We start from the raw sequence: 27,805 nt of genomic DNA, 5'->3' as shown, positions 1-27,805 counted from the left end.
TGTAATTTCATATCTGAAATGGAAATTATTATTATAAAATTCTGAGTTTATACTGATACTATTATACAGGTATAGACTTGGAATAGTCGTAAATAGTTTTATGGTGGCATCACATGCCAAAATAACTGTTTTTTTTTTGTTTTTTTTTTTTTTTTTTGGAGAGAGAGAGCATGAGCAGGGGAGAGAGGGGCAGACAGGAAGAGAGAGGGAATCCCAAGCATGCTCCATGTTCAGTGCAGAGTCCCACACAGGGCTTGATCCCACAATTCCAGGACAATGACCTGAGCAGAAATCAAGAGTTGGTTGCTCAACCAACTGTACCACCCAGGCACCACCCCCCCAAACTAATTTTTTTAATGTTTATTTATTTTTGAGAGAGAGAGACAGAGCGCCAGCAGGATGGAGGCAGAGAGAGAGAGGGAAACACAGAATCTGAAGCAGGTTCCAGGCTCTGAGCTGTTAGCACAGAGCTCAGTGTGAGACTGGAACTCACCAATCCAAACCATGAGATCATGACCTGAGCTGAGATGCTTAACCAACTGAACCACCCAGGTGTCCCTAACTCATTTTTAATTCAAATATAATACACAAGGAACAATTAGATAGACATGGATAGAAACATTCCTGTACAGACAAAATGGTATGACTTTGAAGCCAACAAATCTGGCTTTTTTTTTTTAATGAAATGCTTCATGTTTTTGCATGTCATCCTTGCACCAAGGCCATACTAATTTTCTCTATATCATTCCAATTTGATATTATGTACTGCCAAGCAAGCACCAAATACGACTTTCAATTCTGACTTTACTTCTAGCTCCCTTTGTATGATTTTGGTTAAATCAGTCTTCTTAGCTTCCATTTCTCATACTTAAATGGCGGGGGGTGGGGGTGGGGAATGCACCTTTCTTTATTGAATTTGAATATTATGATTGAAGGATCCAATTTAATATAACACAGCACTGTGTCTGTCATGTTAAAGGCACTCAAAAAATGTTAATTCCTCCAATATGTTTTTATTGAACTGATTGGATTTGAAAATCTATAATCTCTATGTTTTAAGTTATGGAGAATATTTTAGTTTTGATAAGTGGTAACAAAACAACAATAAATTGTATTTAAAATATCAATGAGCCCTGATGAGTCTAAAGTATTTCTTAAGGTAGAAATGTTACACTCTAATCAGAAGTATGACCACCATGATAAAAACTGCTTAAAGGAAACACACGGATGGCAGCTCCATTTTTAAAATTATGCCTAAAGAAAAATTACTACATAAAACATAATTTCAAAGTATAATCATTTTACTTCCTCAGATTAACCAAAGATGAATGACGGCCATATTACTTTTAATGTGCAAAGAGATGCCAAAAAGGACATTTAAAATCACTTTCATCCATTAAGAGTAACATTAAATCCCAATGAAATTTAAGTTTTAATTTTATAATGCATCTCAATCTGAAACTTTCATTTCTAATTAGTAATTTATTCCTTTGAACTTCCTATCAGGTTGGCTGTGCCAATCTCAAGCCCTCGATTACAATTTGTCACTTACTCATTTCTGATGTCAAGATTCAGACTACTAATGGGCAGCCATGTTATTCTGCTACCTGGATGTACCAAAAAAAAGTCACTGATCTCAAGGACCAATAAAACTCTATATTTTATTGACTGCTTAGCATACTCCACTCAATAGTATTTATTGAGAACTTCCTATGAAGATATTATTTTGGTTATTATACAGTTACAAAATATGAATTAAGCACTGCCAGAATTAAGCATTACCAGTGAGCAAAGACCTTGGAATTTAGTGAGGGAGCTAAGGCAACGTGTATATAGATATGTGTTAGACAAAGCAGAAAGACATTATATCAATAAATCATTAGTAAAATCTAGGTTTGTGTTGTATATGGAGATTAGTGATATTTAGGGTATATCCAGGCAGCAGAACCCAATGGCTGTCTAACATAAATCTCACACAAGGAATTCTTCCTCCATCATTTTTTTTTCCTTCATCATTTTTTGTGTGGCCTATGGGACTACCACATATATCTCTACCTCCAACTCTGTTTTCTATGCTAAGTTGCAGCAAACATTTCCAAACATATATTTTATTAGTAAGGAATGGTAAAATTCCAAGAGATTATAGGAAAATCAATAAAGTCAACTTACTAAAAATGTTTTTAATGAGGACAGCGATCTTGAATAGAATAAAATGGGATTTTTTTTTTCAAGCTATATGGGTACAAGTTTGGGTTGAATCGGTTTATGCCAAAATTATTGAGGAGTCAGGCTTCTGTTCAAAAAATCTATGTGTGATCTTTCAGGCCTGACCACAGGCAGTTACAAAAGTTTTGCTTGGCAGATATTGTAAGGGAGAGCTGCCTTTCCTACACCAGCCTCGGAGCACAGCCAATGCACGGACGTTTCTGGAGAAAGTTACAGTCAGGAACTCAGGACCTCTTGGCCAGCCATGCTCTTATCTGTATTACCAGCCTAAGTGCCTCCATTCACTACCCCCATCAGGAACCGATGTCAGAGACACCTGTGACAGACACCTCTGCTGAGATTTCTTTATGGGGAAAAGGATGGAAGAGGGACATGACACTTTTTTCTCCCTGGACTCTGTATTTAGTACTTTGCCACTCCTAGCCCTTACCTTTCCTTCTCCTCCTCCACCCAGGTCCATAAAACTACAGGATCCTTTTGTTCAGTTTCTCTTGGGAGTGATATAATTACTTCCATTTTGGCTAGCGATCCACCATATCTGTGCTGATGCATCTGACCCTTGACTGGTGCCATTTGACGGAGAAAAATGAAACAGTGTGAGATTTGGCTTTCCTCTATTTAGCCTGTTGCTTATAATTTTGCACTAAGTGACTAAAGGGTTTCATTTTGGCGTGTAGTGTCAATGAGCTACTGTGACACCTGGCCACTCAGCAATCTCCAGCTCAACTTGGCAGTTGAAGTTGTCTACCTTCTTTGAGCCCTTCTTAGCTGTAAAACTGGGATGCTGATGCCTTTCTATCATAAGAGATGACATAAGTAGATTTCTCAAGATAAAACAGACATTCAATAACAGCAATCTCAAAACCATAACTATAACTGGAAACTTGAAGGATCTCCAAAACAGTAAATAACAGCGATTGAGCATATGAATCATGTTACACTTTGGTTAAGTTTTTATAAATATGAACATTAGATCTTGCATCTTCAAATTACACATATTTTCAACAGGATGTCATTAGATGACTTCAAAGTCAACATATTTATGTAAAACATATTCTAATTCCAACAAGAAACTAACTCACTTTTTACCAATAGTACTGGGTACTATGTGGTACTAATAGTACTGCACAATAGTCACCAGGACCCAAGTTTTTGAGTCCTATTTTGTTCCTGCTTTTCCCCAGGACAATGCTTCATGTGCACGTATGAAAGAGACAGAACCTCACTTGCTATCTATACCTGTTATCTTAACAGGAATCTGACACAAAATGTCATCCTGCCTATCCCCAACATTTCTGTAACATATTTGTTCAATTACAAACAAATAAGCAATACTTGAGCAAATGAATTCTTCACAGGCCAAGTTAATAATTATCAGATGCACCCAGATGTTTTTCAGTATCAATTTAAAGGCAAGAAAATTTCATTCCCTACTGTTGTCTTACATACTAAGAGCAAGTATGGCAGTGGAGTTGGTTGATTCTATGTCTTCTGAATATTATTTGTCCATTTCTGCCTCCATGAAATGTCCTTATAATTAACATTTATGCATATTACTTAGAATTTTCTGTTCCTTCAATCTCACAGTTTGTGAGTTCAGGCCCCACATCGGGCTCTGTGCTGACAGCTCAGAGCCTGGAGCCTGCTTCGGATTCTGTGTCTTCCTCTCTCTCCACCTCTCCCCCGCTCATGCTCTACGTTTCTCTCTCAAAAATAAATAAACATTAAAAAAACGAATTTTCTGTTCCTTCTAATTCTTCAAAACCAAAGTCTGAATTTCCCCATCAATTTTTTAGTCCACTAATTCATATTCCTTTCTTCTATCAATAATGCATGTGACCCACAACACTAATTTGGTCCTTGGTGCTGTGATATTTTATTCATTTAACAACACAATTATTATTCAAAATGCCATATAGCCTTCTTAGGCATACATAATTGCCACGATGTTTTGACTAGACAACTTTAATAATAAAAAATTAGATATATATTAGGAAGTATAGTTTCAAATTTAAATTGCTGCCTGAATAAACTTGGTAATTAAAGCAAGCTGTATGAGATTTCAGCATATTATATAAGTGGGGTCTTTCTTAGGCATTTCCTTTAAGTCTTGATTTATTCTTGATTTATTGTATCCTAACTTCTCTCATTTAAAGTTACCTCCAATTTAGAAATATATTGAATTTTTATTTGACTCATATAAGATTTATTTTAACATGTGACAAGGTCAACTCCAACTTCAATGAAAACAACACTCTTCAACTGATCGCCCTTCCACTGCACAGAAGTAACATTTTATTTTTAGAGGAAAATAGATTCAAAGAAACATGGTTGCCATGGTATAATTAGAGATAGGTGTGCACTGTTTCAAAGTCTTCAAAATTAGTATCATTTAAGGCTAATAAGATTTTTTTTCAAAGTAAATTACATGACCAAATGTATCTTTCTGTTAATGTAATTGTATTCTTTTGATATTCCTCACTAGATAGTAATTTTTATATTCTACTCTAGGAATTTGTGTCAAGGAAAACATATTCTATGTAATATTAAGAGTCTGAAATAGAACATTTTCTGGATAATTATTTTTGTGTTTTTCAGTTAGAAGGTGAATATTATATTTTATTATGAAGTATTCATTGGTGTTATATATGCCTAACTAATTTACTTAAAAATTGATTTTTCACTTCTTTGATTATTAAAATATTCAGATATAATAGGATAAAATCTTATTAGTAAATGAACAAGGGAATTTAAGTCAGGACAAAAGGAATGGAGTAAATGTTCTTATGAGGGAAGGAGAACTAAATCTTCTTATTTTACTATTTATCTTGCGTTACTTTATTTTTTATTTATTTATTTTTTTTAAATTTTTTTTTCAACGTTTTTATTTATTTTTGGGACAGAGAGAGACAGAGCATGAACGGGGGAGGGGCAGAGAGAGAGGGAGACACAGAATCGGAAACAGGCTCCAGGCTCCGAGCCATCAGCCCAGAGCCTGACGCGGGGCTCGAACTCACGGACCGCAAGATCGTGACCTGGCTGAAGTCGGACGCTTAACCTACTGCGCCACCCAGGCGCCCCAATCTTGCGTTACTTTAAAGATGTATGTTTCATTTAATATAATTTTTTCACAAATCTACAAGGCAAGTTGCTGGAATGTCTTTTATTTTCTTTACAAATAAAAAGGTTGTGATTTAGAGAGATTTCACTCCTTGCCAACCTTCAATTACCACGGCACTTTCACAGCAAACACTTCAGTGTTTCACGGATGCATATCTCTCTTGAGCCACAGATTATGTTAAAAGTCTCTGGATGTCTCAATACAGTAGAAGCAATTAAGTTCTTTCCACCCACCCCACCAAAAAAAAAAAAAAAAAAAAAAGCTGATTCTAACACCGAATGTTATCACTAAATAGTGTAAATAATAGCTCCCTCTTTTTATTCAGTTAAATTGCTGGAAGTAAAAAGCACATTTTACCAAAATATCCTGCTGGAGTGTGTAAGAACTGTTGATGCAGGCAGCTTAAAACACTGTTAGTGTAGCTTTAAAAGTGTTAAAACAGGGGTGTCTGGGTGGCTCAGTCGGTTAAGCATCTGACTTCAGTTCAGGTCATTTATTATCTCCTTCAGTTCAGGTCATAAGCTCATGGTTCATGAGTTCAAGCCCTACGTTGGTCTCTGTGCTAACAGCTCTGAGTCTGGAGGCTGCTTCAGATTCTGTGTCACCCTCTCTGTCCCTTCCCCACTCTCTCTCTCTCTCAAAGATGAATAAACATTAAAAAATAAAAGAGTTAAAACACAATTCTAGTAAAAATATAAAATGAACAGGAGACAAAGTTTTATTTATCTCATTAATGAGGAAACCAACAGGACAGTAGAGCTAGTTTACAGTCCATTTGAGGAGCAGAGATTTGTATAATTTGGGAAAGTCATGCTGAGGTAAGTTTGTTAAGTTAAACACAAAAGTGATTAATAAACAATTATTTTGGAGTTATTTTTTCTATAGAACAAAAATCAATTGCGTCTCTTTTGGACAACATATATACAACTTAACAACACGCGTATTCAGAGTCTTTGTCCGAATAAGTAGTTAATGGACAAATGTACATCCCTAGAGAATTAAATAATCTTCAGGTGAGAATGTTAGCCCATACTTCAATATGGTATTGAGAAATATGGTATTGTTAAATATCTTTGTAACATCACTGCTACATTGTTTCCAGCAATTGACTCTAAAGCATCAGGCAGAAGATGGCCCTCTAGTTGGTTACCTTAACCCAGAATATGAACCAATGTCACAACTAATCATTGTGATCATGTTTATTTCAGTTTCTCTCTCTCTAAAAGTTAAATTGTCCTTGTTCACCTCATACACTGAAGATTGTCTTTATTTCTGAAGCCAATTTTTGCCATAAATTAAGTACCTCTTATCTAGAATAATAGATGATATAATATGGCCCCTATTATTAATCATACATATTTTTTGGCTTTGTAAAAATTCATTGATAAGTTGTCAAAGAAGCTCATTGAGCCTAAGTCATTAGACTTAAATATGCCATAGTGGAATAGAAATGAATAAAATAAGAGAGGATTTGATATCTGCCTTTGGGACAACAGCTAGTTAATTATTTTAGACAAAAGTTGTAAAATCACAATGCATTTTCCTCCATTGAAAGAAGGTTTGTGGATCACAATGTCAGTATAAATATGTTTGAACATTGATTATATAAATTTAAGAGTTTGTTAGAGTTCTCTGTCACAAATATAATTCATTTTCAGGAGGAAAAACAGTAATTTACAAGTAATTGCCAATTAACATGCTTCACTAATATAACTTATTTCACACACCTCTGCATCAACTTCTTGAAATGATGTTCTTTATTAGTAGTGTTTTTATGTCCTTGCCTTATTTTAATAGTGTATACTGTTAGGAAGAAAATATATGATAAATCCCCAACCTCTGAGAAAACCCTGCTAATTGAACAGAAATAACAAATCCTTTAAGGAACAACAACATTGGATTTTACAACTTCTTTTCTTTTTGGTTAATCATTTCTCATAGTCTTCTTAAATTTCTCTATCTAAAACACTGAGTACTCACAAGTATACTATTGGTAGCTTCTATGAAAACTGTTTCAAGACAGAGATATCTATGATACTATTTCTTTATTTTATTTTTTTATTTTATTTTTAAAATGTTTTTAATGTTTATTTATTTTTGAAAGAGAGACAGAGACAGAGTGTGAGTGGGGGAGGGGCAGAGAGAGAGGGAGACACAGAACCTGAAGCAGGCTCCAGGCTCTGAGCTGTCAGCACAGAGCCCAATGCAGGGCTGGAAGTCACAAACCATGCGATCATGACCTGAGCCGAAGTCTGATGTTTAACTGACTGAGCCACCAAGGCGCCCCCTATTTCTTTATTTTATATTAAACTATAAATTTTGCTTCTTGTACAAAAGGAGAAAGATTAAGAAAATAAGAATCTACAATTACTGTTAAAGTGATTGGTTGTCTTTCTGTATTAAAAAGTCTGCACCTATTATGCCTTTAATTAGATAAGAAGATTTTGATTTTGAACCCTATGATTGTTGGTGGCTGTGAAGCAATTATACCATAGAATTTCTCTTCGGTTCTTTTAAAATAAATTGTGTAGTAGATATAGCTCTTAAATCTGGTCATTATTTAAAAGGTTAGGAAGAAGTTAACTATAATTAGAGGGCAATGGAAAGTCTACTGTGAAATGAATGGTATATATTTTAGGAGGTCTGTAAGATCAGTTGGCATAGGTTATATATCCTTTAAATTGTGCTTGCTGTTCTCCTTTGCTATGAAACTAAAAAGTTGTTTAAAATTTTATAGATGTATTATTTGTTTAAATTATAGTTCTATCCACAAATATGGACCAAGGTGACTGGACAAAGATAAACTATTAAGAGAACAAAGATTATTATCAAAACGATGCACTTAAATATCAACTTAGAGGTGCCTGGTTATCTCAGTCTGTTAAGCGTCTGATTGTTGATTTTGGCTCAGATCATGATCTCACGGTTCCTGGTTTTGAGCCCTGCATCGGGCTCTGGGCTAACAGAGCAGAGCCTGCTTGGGATTCTCTGTTTCCCTCTCTCTCTCTATCCCTCCCCTCTTCTCACTCTCTCTCAAAATAAATAAGCATTTAAAAAATCAACTTGGGGGGGGTGGGTGGCCCAGTTGGTTAAGTGGCGGACTTTTGGTCTCAGCACAGGTCATGGTGTCACAGTTCAGGAGTTTAAGCCCTGGGTCGGGCTCTGCTCTGGAGGCATGGAGCCTGCTTAGGATTCTATCTCTCCCTCTCTCTGCCCCTCCCCAACTCTCTGTCTCTCTCTCTCAAAATAAGTAAAAAATAAACTTAAAACAACTTAAACATCATGTTGTGTACAGGTATAGATAATGTTGGTTTCTCTTGTGTTGTGAAATAAATAAGTTAGTATACTGTTTTAGAATGATAAATGTCAATGCTTGGTAAATATTAAGTATTCATCCAATGTTATTATTGTGTTATATGTTGTAAATGTAAATGTATACCTCGATAATCAAGTGCAAAAACCTAATTTTCTGTAATATATTCAAACCTTTTATCAAATATTCATATACTGAAGCCCTTTATTAATCTATTGTCCTTGCTTGTTTATGCACAAGGGACTTGCAATGCATTAAATATACTATGCTATCTCAAGCCTGATATATACTCTTTCCCAATATACCTATCTGCCACTCCTTCATCTAGCTCTCGTCTAAATTGCAAGACTAGTGTATTCTTAGAAGTCTTCTGAGACTCTGTAACTTAAATTTGGCTTCCCTTTTCTATTCCTTATATATTTGCACATAAATATACAAATGTACATATACAGATGGTCTCCAACTTATGATTTTTCAACTTTGCCAGGTGTGGAAGTAATACACATTCAGTAGACCCGGTACTTTGATCTTAATGTTGATATTTTCCTGGGCTAGCCCTGTATAGTACTAACACTCCTGGTGACGCTGAGCAACAGCAGTGAGCCACAGCTTGCAGCCAACCATGCAATCACCAGGGTAAACAACTCGTACACTGGGGTAAACAAAATTGTCCGTACCCATACAATCATTTTGTTTTTCACTTTCAGTGCCATATTGAGTAAATTACATGGGAGGTTCAACACTTCATTATCAAATAGGCTTTATGTTAGGTGAGTTTGCCTAACTGAAGACAAATATGAGCAATTCTGGGAACCTTTAAAGGAGGCTGGGCTAAGCTATGGTGTTCAGTAGGTTAGGTGTATTAAATACATCTTCCACTTAAGATATTTTCAACTTAAAATGGGTTTATTGGGGTGTAGTCCCATGGTAAGTTGAGGAAGATCTGTATTTAGGAAACGTTCATACTGCATTATCAAATATAATGCAGTTGTGTTCTTTCTTTGATTCCTTCAATTTGTGAGATTTTGAAGCCTGGAATGCTGTCTCTTTTAGGTGTGTTCTCAGAATTTAACTGAGTATCTAGAAAAGTGAAGCAGTTAAATCAATATGTGTTGAATACATAAAGATTAAGCAATGACCAAATATGTGTTGCCCCTCATCTTTTTCTTGTCCCCCTTATTGCATATGATAAAAGATTAAATTGAAACTGTAATAAAAAATCAATATGCTTAATTAGAAATGTTATTAAAGAAATGGAATCCAGAAATTGTTGAGCTATGCTAGGCTTAAATGATTGATTGTAAATAAACATCAGTTGATTGATAATCCTGCAAGTAGCTAGAGTAAGTAAATAAAATCTCTAGCAAGATTTGAATATAAAAAGTGTACAAATAAATTCAATAATGCATAATTGTGAATATCAGAAATATCACTATGTCATTTGTTATTTGTACATTTAAATTTGATTATCTCCTATGTGTCAGTATAGTGCTAACTATTACATTATAACACAAAGTTAAATATGCCAAGGTCCTTGAACTCAGCGTTTCTAGTCTGGAGAAAAAAGGCAAGAATATTAACAGTTTTATTATGATGCAACAAGTATGGTAGTTACTGGAAAAAGAACTTTTAAAAAAGTCAAATTTAGGCATAAGAAGCATTTGTCTATTTGTAAAGAATACATTAGATGAAAATGACAAGGGATGGTTTTCCAGAGAGACAAGGATGTGTTTGAGAATGGTAATAATAACACAACCTAATAGTTAGAAAGCAGCTAGTGTTCTGGAGGGGCTTTAGGAAAGAATGGAATTGTATGAATAGTAGGAAGAATTAATAAACAGGCTTTCCAGAATAAGCTAAATAATTTTAATCTTTTTTTTTTCATGAAAACTAGAAACACCATTAAAGGTTTTAAAGAGCTATACATTTTATGAGAATCTGTCTGCCTGTGATATGAAGTGCATGTTTCAAATGGGGCGGGGAGGTTGGTCTCAGTAGGAAAGGGTCAAGTTTGAAGGTGAGAACTGATAGGACCTTAAACTAAGACAGCCATAGTGGAAATGAGATGACAGAAGAGATGTAAGGTAAATAAAAAAGATAAATTCACAAGGTTTGGTGATAGATTGGATTTGAGGGGAAAATTGAGAGAGAACTCTAACATGACTTGGTTTTCTGGCTACATTTGCACGGAGTGGGAAACACTGGAAATGTCGCAGCTTTTGAAATAAAGATATCGGTTTGGATTTCACACATTCAAATGAAAAAAAAAAGAGAGCGAGAAATTTTAAATAGAAGTATAACTTAGAATGTGTCAACTTAAACATAGTAATTAAAGCCATGGGTTTAGACACATAATGAGGGGGAAAAATGAAAAAAAATTTCATCAATTTAAGAATCTATATAGATATTCAGCCAAAGTTCATATTGAAAAATAAAAGAATGTCATAGTAAACTCATGCTTCCAAATTAATATTTCTCATAGACCTATTTAAATAACATGATCGTCATAACTTTGAAAACTGGACCTAAATTTTTATAAATTAAAAAAAAATACATTACCAGGTACTCAACAAACTAGTATGTGACCATTTCACTCACGTATCCACACATGAATACTTTTGTTTTTATATGTTGCTATTTGTAAGAATAAGTTCAAAAAGAATATGGCCAATGACATTTAAAAATATTTTTAAATTACTGATTTTAATACTTTTCTAACAGGTGAATTGTAATATGCAGTGTTCCGTTGTATCAGCAGAACAAAGCAAGTTAGGAACAATACTCATTTTAAAGCAGGACACTCTTAGGCAATGTTTATGATTACGTGCAATTTCACCAATTTAACAATTATTGGTGGAAAATGAATGCATGTTGCGTATTTGATGTTTGTGGAAGAAATCCAACATCTTCAGCCTTGCCAATGCTCCCTGCTTTATTTGGCTTGGAAGATTTTGAATCATAAATATTCTCTAATTCCCCTTGGATTTTAAGAGCCACAGTGGCCTCAGGCTTATATTAAAAATAAATTAGTGATGAAAATTACATGGTGAAATATGTATTATATACCAAACGTTAAATGTCTACATTTTTAGTTAAGATGGAATAAGAAATGGATTGTTTATAGTCTAGAGAAGAAAAAAGTCAATACCGTTCTTTTTAATAACTAGTTTTGACATTATACTCTAATATGTTCCATATTGAAAGACAACACTGTAGGTTTCTAAAAAGTTAAAATTAAATCTTGCTAATTAAATTGTTTTTATCAGAGATCTATAATTTTGGTTATGTTACCAAAGAATAACATAAGGGGTAAAAATGTCTGTCTTTATATATGAGAACTTTAAAATTCATAGATTTAAGGGAAAAAGTTATATCCTCACACTGCTTTAAGTATTAAACCTGAGAAACAAAGTCAGAATTCTCTGCTACTAAAATCACTTTCAGTCTCTGGGAACTAAGTATTCCTTAGGGATTTTACTTCTAAATTTGAAGTTCAGCATATATTCTGAAATAAGATATCATAATAAGGTATAGTATTCTATAGTAAGCATTTAATGGCTTTAAAAGTTCAAACATATTAAAATAAAATTAATAATAAAATAAAATTTTATTTTATTAAAGTTTTTAATTTGGATCAAATTTCATTATTATGCTTGGATACGTTATCTCCCAGTACTAGTTTGCCAACTATGTACTAGGAAATGTAATATTTAGAGACAAAAAACAAAACAAAACAAAACAAAACAACAAAACAAATCATCAAATGCAAACTGCCCACACCTGCAATTGGATTCTGATTGGAATTAAAGTGATTATTTCAATTGTCTGTGAGTGACTTATCTTTTTTCAAGAGAATGCTTTGCTTTAATTTTTTTTTAATGTTTATTTTTGGGACGGAGAGAGACAGAGCATGAACGAGGGAGGGTCAGAGAGTGGGAGACACAGAATCTAAAGCAGGCTCCAGGCTCTGAACTGTTAGCACAGAGCCCAACACGGGGCTCGAACTCATGGACTGTGAGATCATGACCTGAGCTGAAGTCAGATGCTTCACTGACTGAGCCACCTAGGCACCCCGAGAATGCTTTGCTTTAAGTGGAAGTTAATGTACATGGTGAGAATCACTTCAAATAAGCTGCAGGGATAGACAGAGCGATCTTAAGAATTATCAGAAAAAAAAATCATCAGACTACATGCAAAATATATAAATAAAACTTAGTGGAATATATATATATATTTTATTTTTTTAATGTTTATTTTTTTTTCAACATTTATTTATTTTTGGGACAGAGAGAGACAGAGCATGAACGGGGGAGGGGCAGAGAGAGAGGAAGACACAGAATCGGAAACAGGCTCCAGGCTCTGAGCCATCAGCCCAGAGTCCGACGCGGGGCTCGAACTCACGGACCGCGAGATCGTGACCTGGCTGAAGTCGGACGCTTAACCGACTGCGCCACCCAGGCGCCCCTTTAATGTTTATTTTTGAGAGACAGAGAGAGACAGAGCGTGAGCAGGAGAAGGGCAGAGAGAGAGGGAGACACAGAATATGAAGCAGGCTCTAGGCCCTGAGCTGTCAGCACAGAGCCCAACGCAGGGCTCGAACTCATGAACCGCGAGATCATGACCTGAACTGAAGCCAGACACTTAACCAACTGAGCCACCCAGGTGCCCCAAACTTAGTGGAATATTTCCAGAGAGGCCTATAAAAGCAAAATAAAAAAATCAAGGAAGTAAATTGATGACTGATGAAACTACCAACGGAACAAAATTGGTGTGCAGAGATGCTCAGATTGGAATTCAGATGGATAATCACATTTAATTAATGCAGAAAAACAAAACAAAACAAAAGTGTAAAGAAAAAAGTAGAACATCTTACATCCTCTTAGATGGCCTCGGGTAGAGAAGTAGAGATTGCTCTCCTGTTCCTCCTTTGTAACAGAAGGCTGAGCAGTATGCCTAGCTAAACGATGGTATTTACCAGTCTCCCTGGTATAGTTATGCCAGTTATTGCACATCGGTGACCCATAAACAGTTGTGGGACTTCCAGGAATAAGTTCCTTCATGTTTTACCTGCTTTGTACTCTTGTGGACCTGGATTACAGAATGATAGAATATAGATTGGTGACTGGAGTTCCAACAGCCTTCTTGACCCCTGAGATGACCTTGAAGATAAGAGCCATGCTCTTGGAATGTCAGAAAAAGAAGATAGAAGATTGAGATCCAGATGCTTCATGGAGCAATCATGCCAGCTATGGACAATATATTTCTTGAAAGAATAAACTCCTGTGCATTTAATCCACTATTTTTCCTCACCTCTTCTCAGTGCCAGACACAATTACTAACAGGTTAGATAGATGAAAAAGAAACAAAAATCACAGAATGCATGTTAAGATGGGAAAACAGTACAGACTCCACAAAGTCAATGTATTAAATTCATGTGAACTTTTGACAGTTCAAACTTTTAATCTCAGTGATATAAGCCACAGTATCATTTGTAAGAAAATGGTTTTCATGCAGTATTCAAGCCAATCTGAGTTTATGTAAATAGAGTGCCTGACATAGCAAATAATATGCAGCACCTAATTAAAGTTGAATTTCAGACAGGCAAAAAATGATTCTTGTAAAAGTATATCCCATTGTACATTTGGTATATGCCTATAGTGAAAAAAATATGTATTGTACATCTGAAATTCAAATGTGTCTGTGAGTTCAGTATTTTGTCTAGTAAGTCTACTTTTAAAGTTGTTGAATGTTATAATGATATAAATTATATCAGGCTATTTTGAAATAATATTTTCATGGGGCTTTACATTTGTTATTAAGCATGATCAACAATGCCATGTTGAATCACGCTACTGATAGTGATAAAATAAATAGCTCATATTTTATGTGCAAGTTGATATGTGTCACTGAACTTTATGACAATATCTCCTTGTATAGATGAAGAGACTGTACCTTAAATTGGTTCAGTCTATTCGTTGTGATTACATAGCTAATAAGGGCAAAATTAGGGCTGGAATCTAAGAACCAGCTGGAGAGAAAAAAGGTGAACGGGAGACTCATACTCTGTACCTCATGGCTCCCCATCTGCATCCTTGGTCATGGCTCAGCAGACCAGCATTAGAACTCAAGTTCAATCACAATAATGCCAGAAGTGTAGTTTGTGTGCCAAGTACTACCCAAAACAAAATGATGTAAATAAACCAATGATCTATTGCAGAAATTTAGGTTGAGAACTGAGGGCACAGATACTAAGAAAAATATATAAATATATAGTAGCTGAGTGCATTTTTAAAAACTTTTTAATGTTTTTATTTATTTTTGAGAGAGAGAGAGAGAGAGAGAGAGAGACAGAGCATGAGTGGGGGAGGGGCAGATAGAAAGGGGGACACAGAATCTGAAGCAGGCTTCAGGCTCCCAGCTTTCAGCACAGAGCCCCAGGTAGGATTTGAACTCAAGGGACCCTGAGATCATGACCTGAGCTGAAGTCAGACACTTAACAAATTAAGCCACCCAGGCACCCCCTGAGTGAATTTAATGGCATATCTTTAGAGCAGGGATTAATACAAGATTGCTAAAGAAAGTTTCGTCAGCCTGATTCCTAAAGCTGCACTGAATAGAAAAACAAAACAAAAACAAAACAAAACAAAACAAAAAAACAACTTCCAGTTTCAGTGACTATAATTGGACCAAATTTGGTGGGGGCATTTCCTGTGAGTTTTCAAACTCTCTTATTGCTGTATGTGTCCTAGCATTGAATTCCTGTGGTTTTAGGCAGGTTGAGTGTTTCTGTGCTGTTGAAATATATATCAGGAGGAAGGGAAGAAAGAGGAGGAGGTTGGGAGGAGGAGGAGAAGAGAGAAAAGAAAGCCAAGAACCTAGTTTAACTGAACATTTACAGTATGATTCATACAGTGTTTCCAGTTTTAAAACGCTTTATGCCATTAGCTCTTGTGCAAAAATGAGTTCATTCTACTGTTATCTTCAATTTACAGATAAGGAAGCTGGGCATAGGTGGGTTGAATAACGAGAGCACATCATTCCCAAGAGATTGAATATTAATTGGAATTCAGACAGTGTGAATCCCCAGCCTGTGTTGCAAACCACTGTCACTGCCTCCAGTAGTTCAGTGATGTTCTTTTATTTATTTGATACAAAACAGAAGACAGAAGACAAGCAAAATGAAAGTCTTCTAACATTAACAATATCAATCTGTCTCACACATAATAACCGAAGATATAAAATCTATTAGTAATGTATAGGGGCAGAATTATTTGGGGTACATTTTTCAAAGGGTAGCATAAAATGACAGACCATCTCACTTCCATGCAGTGGTTAAGCTCAAGAACTAGAGTCTATCAGGCCATATAAACATTCCAGCTGTACCATTTATCAGCTCAACAACCTTGGGTGAACAACTCTCTAGCATAAATCCCCACATAGGTAAATAGGGATAAGATTCCCTGCTTCATGTAGTTGTCTTTAGGACTAATAAGATAATAAAGTAGTGACATAATGAGGATTAATATGAATCTAGCCTACTAAAAAAATAAAATTATATCTGCAGCTCATAGAAGGGAGATTAAAAGCAATCTCACAGGATTTCTTCTGCACTTAAAAATGAGAGTAAGTGGAAATAAAACAAGGGGTAGTTATGCTTTAAAAATATGTCTATATTCTTTTAATCTTTTGCAATCAGAAAGTATGTATGTATTACCTAGGTAAGTATATATTAAATCCTACCTAATATATATTAAATAATGAGAAAGAATTTTGAAAACTATCACTGAGTCAGTGGTTATAATTTTAACCTTACATAATTTAATGGTAACTAAACCCACTTTTGTGAAAATAAATATGTACAAAGTAGGTATAAAACTGACTCATATCTGAAAGGTTTGAAGTTCTCTTTGCTTATAAACAATGAATGTATTTTACTATACTGAGGTCATTTTGGTCTTTCAACACATCCAAAATCTATATCTAATGATGAAATATACATTTAAAGAAGATATAATTATAGGGGCACCTGGGTAGCTCAGTCTGTTAAATGCCCGACTCTTGATTTTGGCTCAGGTCATGATCTCCTCAGTTCGTGAGTTCTAGCCCCTCATCAGGCTCTGCTCTGACAGTGCAGAACCTGCTTGGAATATTCTTTCTGTCTCTCTCTCAATCTGACCCTCCTCGGCTCTCTCTCTCTCAAAATAATTTAACTTAAAAAAAAAAGAATATGTAATTTATAGATGTTTCTTAACATAGTACACCCGAAAATTTAATTAAACAACATTCTTAGAGGCAAACAATAGAACCCATTCTAGCGAGTTTTAAGCAAAAAAGACATTTAATGAAGATAGTAGGAAGGTCATAGAATATCCAGAACTGAGTGTCATCCTTATGGAATGAGAAGCCACCCTTATGGAAAAATGCACAAGCCACATGTTGACACTGTCCAATGAAAACCCAATTATACCTAAACACTGACCAGCTCCAGAACTTTTATCACTAATGTCCTGGCAAGTAGAATCTGCTGCCACAGCACTTATAAGGAAGAATGGATGGGAGAGTGAATTCTGTAAAGTACCTGTAATTCTCTGTTCTTGCTTATGAAATGAAGCCTTTAGCAGTCTTTTTGTTAGAGCTTAATTTACATATATACTCCCTAACTGCAAAGAAGGCTAATTAAATCAGACTTTGGTTTCTATCTTGGGGAAGAAAAAAATTCAAGCATTGACAAAATATTTGAAGGGGTGTTCAAAAGATGTCGAGTAATCAGAAGACACATCATATGTCCACTAGAGATAGTACTGACTCTCTGTGTGTATCTATCTATCATCTATCTATCTATCTATCTATCATCTATCTATCTATCTATCTATCTATCTATCAAACAAACTAGAATAGTTTAACTATTATATAATAAATACAATATAATAATATGTATAATATACTATAATATATGGTTGACTATGATACTTTATTATATTTAATACAGTTATATATTTTAAAACTATATAGTTTATTAACTATAATAAACTATACACTATATACAGATGGATAGAAATAGATAGATGATAGATAGATAGACAGATAGATTGTTTATTTACATGGTGTGGTCCATATTTTAGCAGACTTTAAGCAAGAATAAGTATAAAACAAAACACAATAAGTAATAGTTTATAACTGCTTTATTTCACACTTTAGTTCTACTGGTAAATGCATTTAAATGAAAACTCCAGTAGTACATTGGGACATTAAATAAATATCCCTTTCAAAGATATCCCTACAGTTTTATTTGGAATGCTGGCAGTTATGTGTATACTACAGATTATGAACATTTGTCCAACTTATTTAAATATGACTTGTAATGAAATTGAAACTTTCCAATTCTTGAAAATGTTTTTAAATTTCTTAAAATTTACCTGCTTTATAAAATGTAACCAAAATAACTTTAATAAAAATGTATTTATTGATACCAGAATTTATCTAATGCTCACATATATTTTAGACATCTAACTTATCTATAATCATTTTTCTAGAGATTTCACATTTCTAGAACAGAGTCAAAAGTTAGGAAGTAAGTAAAATAATTTATAAGATATATGCACAAGAATGTGCCCATTTTTACAATTTTTCCATAGGGTATTACTCATAGCATACCCTTTCTTATTCTTGAAACAATTCAAATGAGCTTATTTTAAGGTATTCAAACCACAGCACCATAGAATACAGGGGCCTCTGGAAATAACAGTGGAAAACATGATAGTAAGAATGAAGATAGAAAAATAAAAGATAAAATGTAGACATAACAACATAAAAAGCAAACCCAATGTGGCTTTATTTAAGGCGATATCTCTCAAAGACTGTTGAATGCTCCAGAGATTATAGCTGTTCTAATGCACAGTGTTCATGATACCTTAAGAATTAAATATTATTCTCCATGTACTCTCCAAAGAAATTTCACAGATGTAAGCAAAGTTAGAAAAAATATTAAATTTAAAAATTAAAATTAGAAAGCTTCTTTTTTGAATAATTTGAGGCCATTAAACAAGAGTATTAGTAAGATGTAACATATAGAAGTGACTCTCTTAGATGTGTGTTTTAGGGTTTCTTTATGAAGCAATAAAGAATGAGTGGATAGGTGATGGCTTTCCCGAGCAATAATAAAAAATAACTAAAATTTATGTGCAAAGAGATCATAAAATCCCCAAATCACTAAGACAAAAGATTGCCCTACATCATTTCCATGGGCATCCCATAATGCACAATTTTTACTTCTTTTCATCATCTAGGATGATGTATACATTTTAATCCCCACTTGGAACGCATAGTGTGGAAGAAACAGATGAATACCCTGAAGTTTGTTCTATTTCTGTTTCATTTTCAGAGCAGTAACCTTTCAAATTGAGTTTAGATTCTGAATTTCTAGGAGAGAACTGAGTGGAAAAATATATTCCAATTTCATTCTAGAAAAAATAAACCATTTGTTGCTTGATTGATATTTATTATTTCTAATACATTATGAAGAATTTGAAGCAAAAACCGCCTTTCCCCAATTTAACACCTCACAAGCTAAAGGTGGTTGCTTAACCATAACAGCAAATACATAAAGATTAATTGTTAATAATTGTAGAAATTCTGACAGGCAGACATTATTGGTTTAAGTTGATATGATCCCACCAACACAGTGCTACATTACCTGCTTACCACACCTACACAAGTGATTTGGATAATTTCATGTGATCTATAGTGCACATCCTAGTCAGTAGTGTGGATATGACAATGTTCCAATTCTCTTCTACACTACACCCAATATTCATTAAGCTACTCAGACTTCACAAGGCCTAGAGTATATCACATGAAATACACAAATTATAAAGGAACACCTATGTATGTACTCACATTGATGTCTTCCAAATCTAAATTATTTAGAATAATATTGTTCCTTTTCCAGATGATGGGGGGTCTCAGTGCCCCCTGAATGGCACAGCTCAGAACAGCACTTTGTCCCACGGTTGCTGCTGTAATGCTTAGTTTCTGATCTTCAGGCAGACTCAACTGGATAACCTCTGTAAAGATAAAGTGTCAGTAATGTTGATGAGCCTGTAGTTTTATAAGGTTAATTACTATAAAGTTTCTGAATACTAGTAATTAAGGCTTTTAGTTTGAATAAAATTGAAAAAAGCTTGTGATGAAATGAAAAAAAAGAGTAAATTGTTTCCAATAAAAGGTCAGAATGACATTTCAATTTAATTGATTGACAAGCATCCTCATGAGGCAAAGAACTATTAAACATGAAATGAATATCAGAAGTAGAGTTATAATAAGCCTGGCAGATTGCACCCAAAAGAGAGATAAATTATTTAACTGCCAAATCGACATGTAGTGTGTCATCGGCGTTGAAATAAAAATGATGTTGTTTATTCACTGATAGATTTATATTGTAGGTGCGGTGAGATCATTGCTGGCTGGCTTCAGAGAACACTAGCATAGCTGAATGGGTAAAATGCATCATTATGCTGGGAAACGTAAATTGACTCTAAAGGAGTAAGATTTATTTGGGAAGTTGAAGGAGGAAAAACTGAAGTTCACCAACCACACAGTAATTAAGTGAAATTCTGCCAGCTGCCTTTATCAGTCAGACAATGTTGGTATAGTACACTTGCTTCCTGATCCTTAAATTTTAAAGTTAAATATAATATTTTTAACTACCCAACACATTTCTTCTAATAATTTTGCCGAACCAGTAAATATAATTTATAACTTGGATCTGGCTGTCCCTTTCTACTTTCAGACAATATTTACCAATTATGGGAATTAACAACTCTGTCATTGTCGATTATCATGAGAAATGACTGGATAAGCCTACCAGTTTTCTTCCACATGAAAGTTGCCCTTTAGTTTTCTCAGCTGACATTCACAGGCACTGTCTTTTCTATGCTATGACTGAGTCTTGCATTTTGACTTTGCTCAGTTTTAGCCAGGTTAGAAATACCACAAACCACAATTCTGAACTGAAATTTCCATGGGGGTAGTGTGGGGAGGAACAATGATTATCTTTTGTTCCTTTGTTGCAATTGATGATATTTTTCACGGGGGCATTGGGTAGAGAAAGTGATGGATTTTAATTTGCGATAAATATGATCAGGTGCTATCCTTGCTGTTTCCTCCACAAGCCGCTTTCCTTTCCTTTCACCATTCTACCTTCTTTTTTTTCGCTTTCAGAATCATGTGTCCTCTTGAGAAGGAAGGAAACTGCCTATGAAATAGTTTATAGAATGTAACTATTTGATAAACAGTTACTTTATTTTTTGGTGCAATCACAAAAAGCAATGTCAAAAATGGCATGCATTTTGTAACATAAGACCAGGATTAAACAATTCCTCACATGCACATGCTAAGTATGAATGTTAAATGATCTCTATTGTCATGAACCACTGTCTGCCACACCATTACCTTATGAAAATAAATGAAATAAACTGACCCTTACATTGTTATATAAAATCTAGTTTCTAAATTTAAAGGCCTTAATTACTTAAGTCAGAAGTGTTTTGTGTTGTCAAAGAAGGGGGTAGGCATGCTTTTGAAACTGAAAAACCCTATGATACTCAGCCCAAGATTATTCTTTTTGTCATTACATCCAGAAATGATAGAAATAGGTAACAAGCATGTTGCTCAGTCATTTGTATTGGCAGCCTAATGTTGCCTAATGACATTCATCTGTATTCACATTTTATTTCAGAGTTTCCTGAGTAATAAGAACATAGGTAATATGTTTAAGCTTCTCTTTAATACTAGTTCTTATTTATTTATTTATTTATTTATTTATTTATTTATCTATATTTTATATGTTTGACCAATTAAGCATAGAAAACATCTGAAATTTTCAAACACAGTGTTCTTCAGGTTTTTTTAAAATATGATAAACTTATAGAAAAAGAGAGAATTATAAGAGTAAAAACATCATGAGAGTATCATAAGGATTATTTATAGTTTTAAATAACATTTCTGAATTCCAGCTTCTGGTTTCTCATAAAATCATCCAAGAGACAATGGGGACATCTGGTTCTAAAATCCATATGTTAGCGTTGGCTATTCTGACCAATGCCAATAGCCAATAGCATTGGCTATTCTGACATTTAGCAATATAATTGCTACTAAGTCACTTTGGAATCTCTTCACTAACCTCCATCATTTGGTATTAGATCCCGGGGCATTCAAATCAGTTGTGCTTTTGGTAGTTATGCATTAACAATGCTAATTAGATAATATGAACATGTTAGAGTAAATGAAAGATAGGGCATAACAATGTGGCACATCTTTCTAAAATGTAATTTTTTTGAGAGGATGCATAATGAGAAACAAGAATTACTATTCACCCAGGGTATATTAACAAGCACAGTAAAAAATTTTCTTTAATTTGGAGATTACATTTTAAAATCATTTTTAAAACTATCTCAGTGATATGTATTATTAAATAATGATATGTATTTTGAAAACTGTTTAGAATTTTTCCTGCATATTTCATGTTACATATACATTTCTCCTCTTTCTAGTATATCACATAGAACGACATACACCAAGCCAATTACGTTCACTTGCTACTTCTCAAAATCAAGTGGTTCTTTGCTTAAATATGTATAGCAGCGAAATTTGTTTTACCTACAAAACTGTCATACTTATTTTACTAGTCTTTCTGATAGCTATTAACAAGCAAAGATTTAATCTCACAAAGTCACTGACATTAAACGTTTTTATTCTTATATTCTAAATTTCATTAAACCTGCTTTAATGGTAAAGAACATACATATAAATCATATTGGATTTATGTTTTATAAAGAAATGGTGATATGTCTAGATTAACGACCCAAAACAATAACTATGAATCAATCTGTAAGCCGATTTAACATTTATTTTAAGAGCTATTAGTACAGGTTGGTTGTCTCTGAGTGTTTGTGGATATTTAGTGTTCAAAGTTGTTAGTTCAGAAATTAGTTCCAAGGAAAAAATATTGAAAATTTAATTCCTTATTAATTAGGATTAATCTACATTTTCATAGATATACATTAAATGAAAGCATATTTCATTCTACAGCATTCTATCCACAAACAGCTTATGCTAGTTATGTGAAGACAACTACTTTGTAGAAAATAAGATCTACCATTTTTGTACCCACCTCCATCCTTTCAGCTCCAATAATAGCACACATATCGAAGTCTTTGAGTAAAATCACATACAGGCTAGGTTCAACAGATGGTACTAGATTTTTTGAAACACTTCAGCACGTTTTTTGACCTATAAGCCTTGTCTCCTAATGGAGGACCTCTCAAGTATTCAAGGGAAGAAATCAGAGATCCAGCTGTGGCGTTTCCTCTAATCTCATCTTATGAAGACTATTAATGCCATTTCTAGATCAGCTTTTCTTTTGATTACTTGGGAAAAGGAAGAGGCAAGTAAAATAGTGTCTCCCTTTGGAACCCTTTCTGCACTTTCTCATTTTCACAACTTGACTTAACAGGAATATTAAGAGCTCGCTTACAAAGGAATAAAAAATTATCTATACTAGCAGAACCTAAAACCAGAGAGAGACAAGTACAGTTGAGTACAACTTCAACCACAGTAGGTAAGTATTTTTAAAGCATTTATTCCAATAGAAACTAGGTGATAGAAATAGTAATAGGAACATGTGTAAAAATAGTATGTGTTCTTAAAATAGTACCAAAAAAGGAATAAAATACTATGAATATTTGTGAAACACCAATTAAAAAGAAGATTTTAGTAACTGACTTAAAAATTGATTTAAAAATCAATTATTTTAAAATCATTAGAAAAATATAATTTATCATAAACAGGATTCTGTTCCTTCCAAGTTCCTAAGTACATACTTATGTTGAATATTTTAATACCAGTTCTATAGTCTTATTGCCTTAATTATGCATATAATTATTATTATAGGAATGAAAAATGGAAGAAATTTTATCAGCAACATTTTCAAATTACATGTGTTTTTCCCTTCTCTACCTCATTAAAAGTAATTACTAATTAAAAACAGAAAAAATAAAATACTTAAGTAAGAAATGCATCACACCAAAAAAAGACACTTAGAAATCCTAAGTGGTGTAATTAATTATTCTCATAATAAAACCACACTTACTCAATGACACACTCCTTAACTAACTAGAAAATTCTGATGGCATCTTTTGTCAAGAAATAGGTAATTTCAAAATAAGTGTTAATTCTTACCTAATTTAGACATGTCAAGATATACACTAATTTACTGTGATAAAATGTCTGGAATTTTTTAATACTAATTGCTTATCTGTAAACTATTGTATGTTTGTATCAGAATATGCATTGCAAAAATAAAACAAAATAAATTTAATAAGAGATCTAGAAATTTTCCTTTGATAGCAATGGATTAGATAATTTGGACTAACTCTTCTACTAAAGAAGTAACATAACAAACAACAACAACAACAACAACAACAACAAAAACAACCCTGGAATAAATACAAATACAAATTTTAAAAGACTGTATGAGAGACATATTCTTTCTCATTCCTTCTAATTTTTATCTCATGAAAGAAATAACAGGACAGTGAGGAATTGCTCAATCTATGCCTTGAAGAGAACTGTAACTTTGAGACATAAGATTGCACCTTGAGTCACAAATCCCTTTAGGAAATTTTCCATCTTAAGAACATGACTGAGGCTTAAAGCCTTTTGGTGGCTTTTGTTCCTCCAGCCATATAGGATACATGCAATAATGGACTAGATGCTGTTTGTACTTGAACTTGAAGACATCTTACTCTGCAAGTGAATAGTATGGACTACAGCTCACTTTTATCTAGGTGTCTCATAAAATATAAAATCTTCCCCTGTATAGTAAAATAATATCATCCTACTCATCCGATCATTATTATAAGAAATTCTGAAAATAAAATTCCCAATAAACAATTAAGGATAATATGGCATTCACAGAGAGAAGACAACATGATGAGAATAAGCAGAAATACCATACAGTAGTAACAAACTCACCAGAATTATAAAATGTATTGCTTATGAAAATACAATCAGGTTAGGAAATTTGACAAAGACCTTAGACATGCAATCAATAAACATTATAAATTCATGGAAGAGCCAAGTAGAAATTATATAAGTAGAAAATGTAATAAGTGAAATTAAGAATTAAATTGTTGTACATAAGAACAGATTAGACACAGCAGAAAAGAGAATTAGTAAACTAGGGAAGAGATTAATAGAAACACTACAGAATGAAAAGCAAAAAGATAAAGAGTTGAAAATATGGGCAAGGGTAACAAAAATAGGTTTGTGTGGAACCTCAAAAGGAGAAAACAAAGAAAATAAAACAAAAGTAATACGTATTTGAAGAAATAGTACCTGAGGATTTTCCATTGAAAGATACCAATCAACAGATTGAAGATCATCAAATGTGAAGCAAAGAAAACAAAAAACTAGAATAATCTACACCTAGACACTTAGTAGTAAAATTAAAGAAAAATCAAAGAGAAAGAATATTCTTAAAATTATGCAAATAAAAAAATAACAGATTGCCTTCACAGTAAGTAAACTAGAAAAGTAACTGATATCATTAACAAAAAAAACAGGAACAAGAAGCTAGTGAATGATATCGTATAGATGATAAAACAAAATAAAATCAATCTCAATATTTTATACATATAAATAAAAGATAAATACATTTTTAAACTTTTTTTTAATGTTTTTATTTTTGAGACAGAGAGAGACAGAGCATGAACAGGGGAGGGGCAGAGAGAGAGGGAGACACAGAATATGAAGCAGGCTCCAGGCTCTGAGCTGTCAGCGCAGTGCCCATCACGGGGCTTTAACTCACGGATTGTGAGATCATGACCTGAGCTGAAGTCGGATGCTTAACCGACTGAGCCACCCAGGCGCCCCAATAAATACATTTTTAAAAACAATAAGAACATTGATCTCTAGTAAACTTGTCTTAAAGTAAATTCTGCAGGAGATTCTTCCGGGGAAGGAAAATGCTCCTAGATGGAAGCTCAAAGATGTGTGAAGGAAAGCAGAGCAAAGAAAGTGTTTAAATGTAACTATTAAAGTTTGACATTATACCTTGACACTTCAAGAATAACTGATAACATAAAAGAATATCTTCATAACCTTGGGGTAGAGAAAGATGTTTTAAGACACAGAAAGAAAAACAAAAACAAAAAACCAAAATGAAAACAAACAAAAACAACAGCAACATCAAACTCACCACAAGGGAAATGATTTACAAGTTTAACCACATGATAATTTACATGACCTATTCCTCAAAATGTACTTTTAAGAGACCAAAAATGTAAGCCACCAAGCAGGAAAAGATACTTGTCATCCACAAAACAAGCTCATATGTAGAATGAATAAAGATCACCTAAAGATCAATAAGTAAATGACAAAGTCCAAAGAACCACCAAACAAAGACTTGAACAAATACTCTATGAATTAATTAATCCATATGGCTAAGGAAAATCTAAAAAGTATTTAACAATAGGTGTAATCAGGGAGAAGCAGGTTTAAGCCAAAACTTTCACACTGGCATAAATTACAAAGTCTCGTGATAGCAAGTGTCAGGAAGAATATGAAGCAACATAAATTCCTATATTCCTTGAGGGAGAATTCACATATATAGTTTCTTTCCCATTGGTAAATAAAGTCTCTTCTACACAAACTTGCCCTGCTAGTTCATGTTTCCAAAGACAAAGTTATCCATGTGCCTTGTGGAAGCCAAAAGTGACACAGAGAAGGCTGAGTGTTTGCATGTTATATATATATATATATATATATATATATATATATATATATATATATAAAATTAATAGAGGTAGCAATGCATATATTTTCTAGATCTTTAATACATTAGACAGCGAGGGTGAGGGGTGGGGGAAAGAAGAGGTCTAATTTGGGAGAGAAGAATCTGGTTTTGGAATTAGGATTTAAAAAAATACTGAGTTTATCCTAAAAAAAAAAGAATCAGTAGAGAGGAAAATTCTGAGAATACAAGTGAAAATGGAATTATTTCCACCACAAATTGTGAAGGAAACCAGAAGGAGTTATAATCATAAGGATAAATAAAGTATGTAGCAGTTAGTTAAAATAAAAAGGTCATTTTTTCCTGTGTCATTGGAGGGATCTAAAAGTTATGGGAAGATATTTTAAAAAGACTTTTCAGTAAGAGATTTTCTGTACAACTGAGCAAAGTTTCTTGTACAAAATTGGAAATTCATTTTGTCATCTCTTTATAAGTCTGTAATAAGGACAATACAGAATTATAGACAGGACTATATTTTGATAACACTGAAAGACATCTTACATGTTACAATATTAAGTCACATTTTTTTAGTCATGATTTTGATGCTCTTTCCATGATCTTATAAATGTAGTACAATTACCATTCAACTTTTCTCTTCAAGTATATTTAATTTCTCTCTTTCAAATAAATTATATACAGTTGAATTTTAAACTGAAATATGGGAAGAATAAGCCTATTCATTCAGTGATATGTATGACAGTAACAATTTGGGAAATAATTCTTTTTTATGAGGAATAATTTCACTTTGAAATTTGACCTAACAAAAATTGTATCCAACAAAGAGCTGGGTGATTATTATCCAAAGTAATCAAGTTAATTTTAACATTTCAATTTGGAAAACTTCAAAGGTAGAGACAACTGGATGATTTTAACATTATAGGTATATAAGCTGGAATAATAAGGTATTGATATTTCAAGCTATATTATATCCAGTTTAAAATCTCTTTACAAGTGAGTGCTCCTTGGAGGACTAAGGTAAAAAATAGAAAGTAGCCGTCAGCATTTATTCAGCACTTACTATTTGTTAGACACTGTTCTAAGTACAATAAAACCTTGGATTGTGCGTAACCTGTTCTGCTAGTGTTCTGCAAGACGAGCAAACATTTCTAATACATTTTAACTTGATAAACGAGTGATGTCTTGCTATGAGTAGTATGTGACACCGAACATATCACAACTGAGCCAGTTGTTCCTCTCTCTCTCTCTCTCTCTCTCTCTCTCTCTCTGTCTCTGTAGGATTGTGGGTGACAGTCTCCCATGCTTGGATGCTCTGTCTCAGGCCACAGTGTTTCGC

At 33.7% G+C, this 27,805-nt stretch overlaps 1 protein-coding gene and 1 non-coding gene across 2 annotated transcripts in view; both read right to left on the bottom strand.

Moving 5' to 3' along the window:
- The window catches only part of FSTL5 (follistatin like 5), a 774,595-nt gene that overhangs the window by 232,343 nt on the left and 514,447 nt on the right, over nucleotides 1–27,805 (bottom strand). Inside the window, 1 exon segment of the mRNA XM_030312812.1 lies at nucleotides 19,557–19,723. Coding sequence (XP_030168672.1) covers nucleotides 19,557–19,723 — 167 coding nt within the window.
- Nucleotides 675–780, bottom strand: LOC115513169. The gene has a single exon (XR_003968592.1). It is a non-coding gene; the product is annotated as a U6 spliceosomal RNA (small nuclear RNA).

The sequence above is a fragment of the Lynx canadensis genome, chromosome B1 (genome assembly GCF_007474595.2).
Source record: "Lynx canadensis isolate LIC74 chromosome B1, mLynCan4.pri.v2, whole genome shotgun sequence".
NCBI lineage: Eukaryota > Metazoa > Chordata > Mammalia > Carnivora > Felidae > Lynx > Lynx canadensis.
Note: the sequence above shows the minus strand (reverse complement) of the source record. Positions and strands in the feature narration are given on the sequence as shown.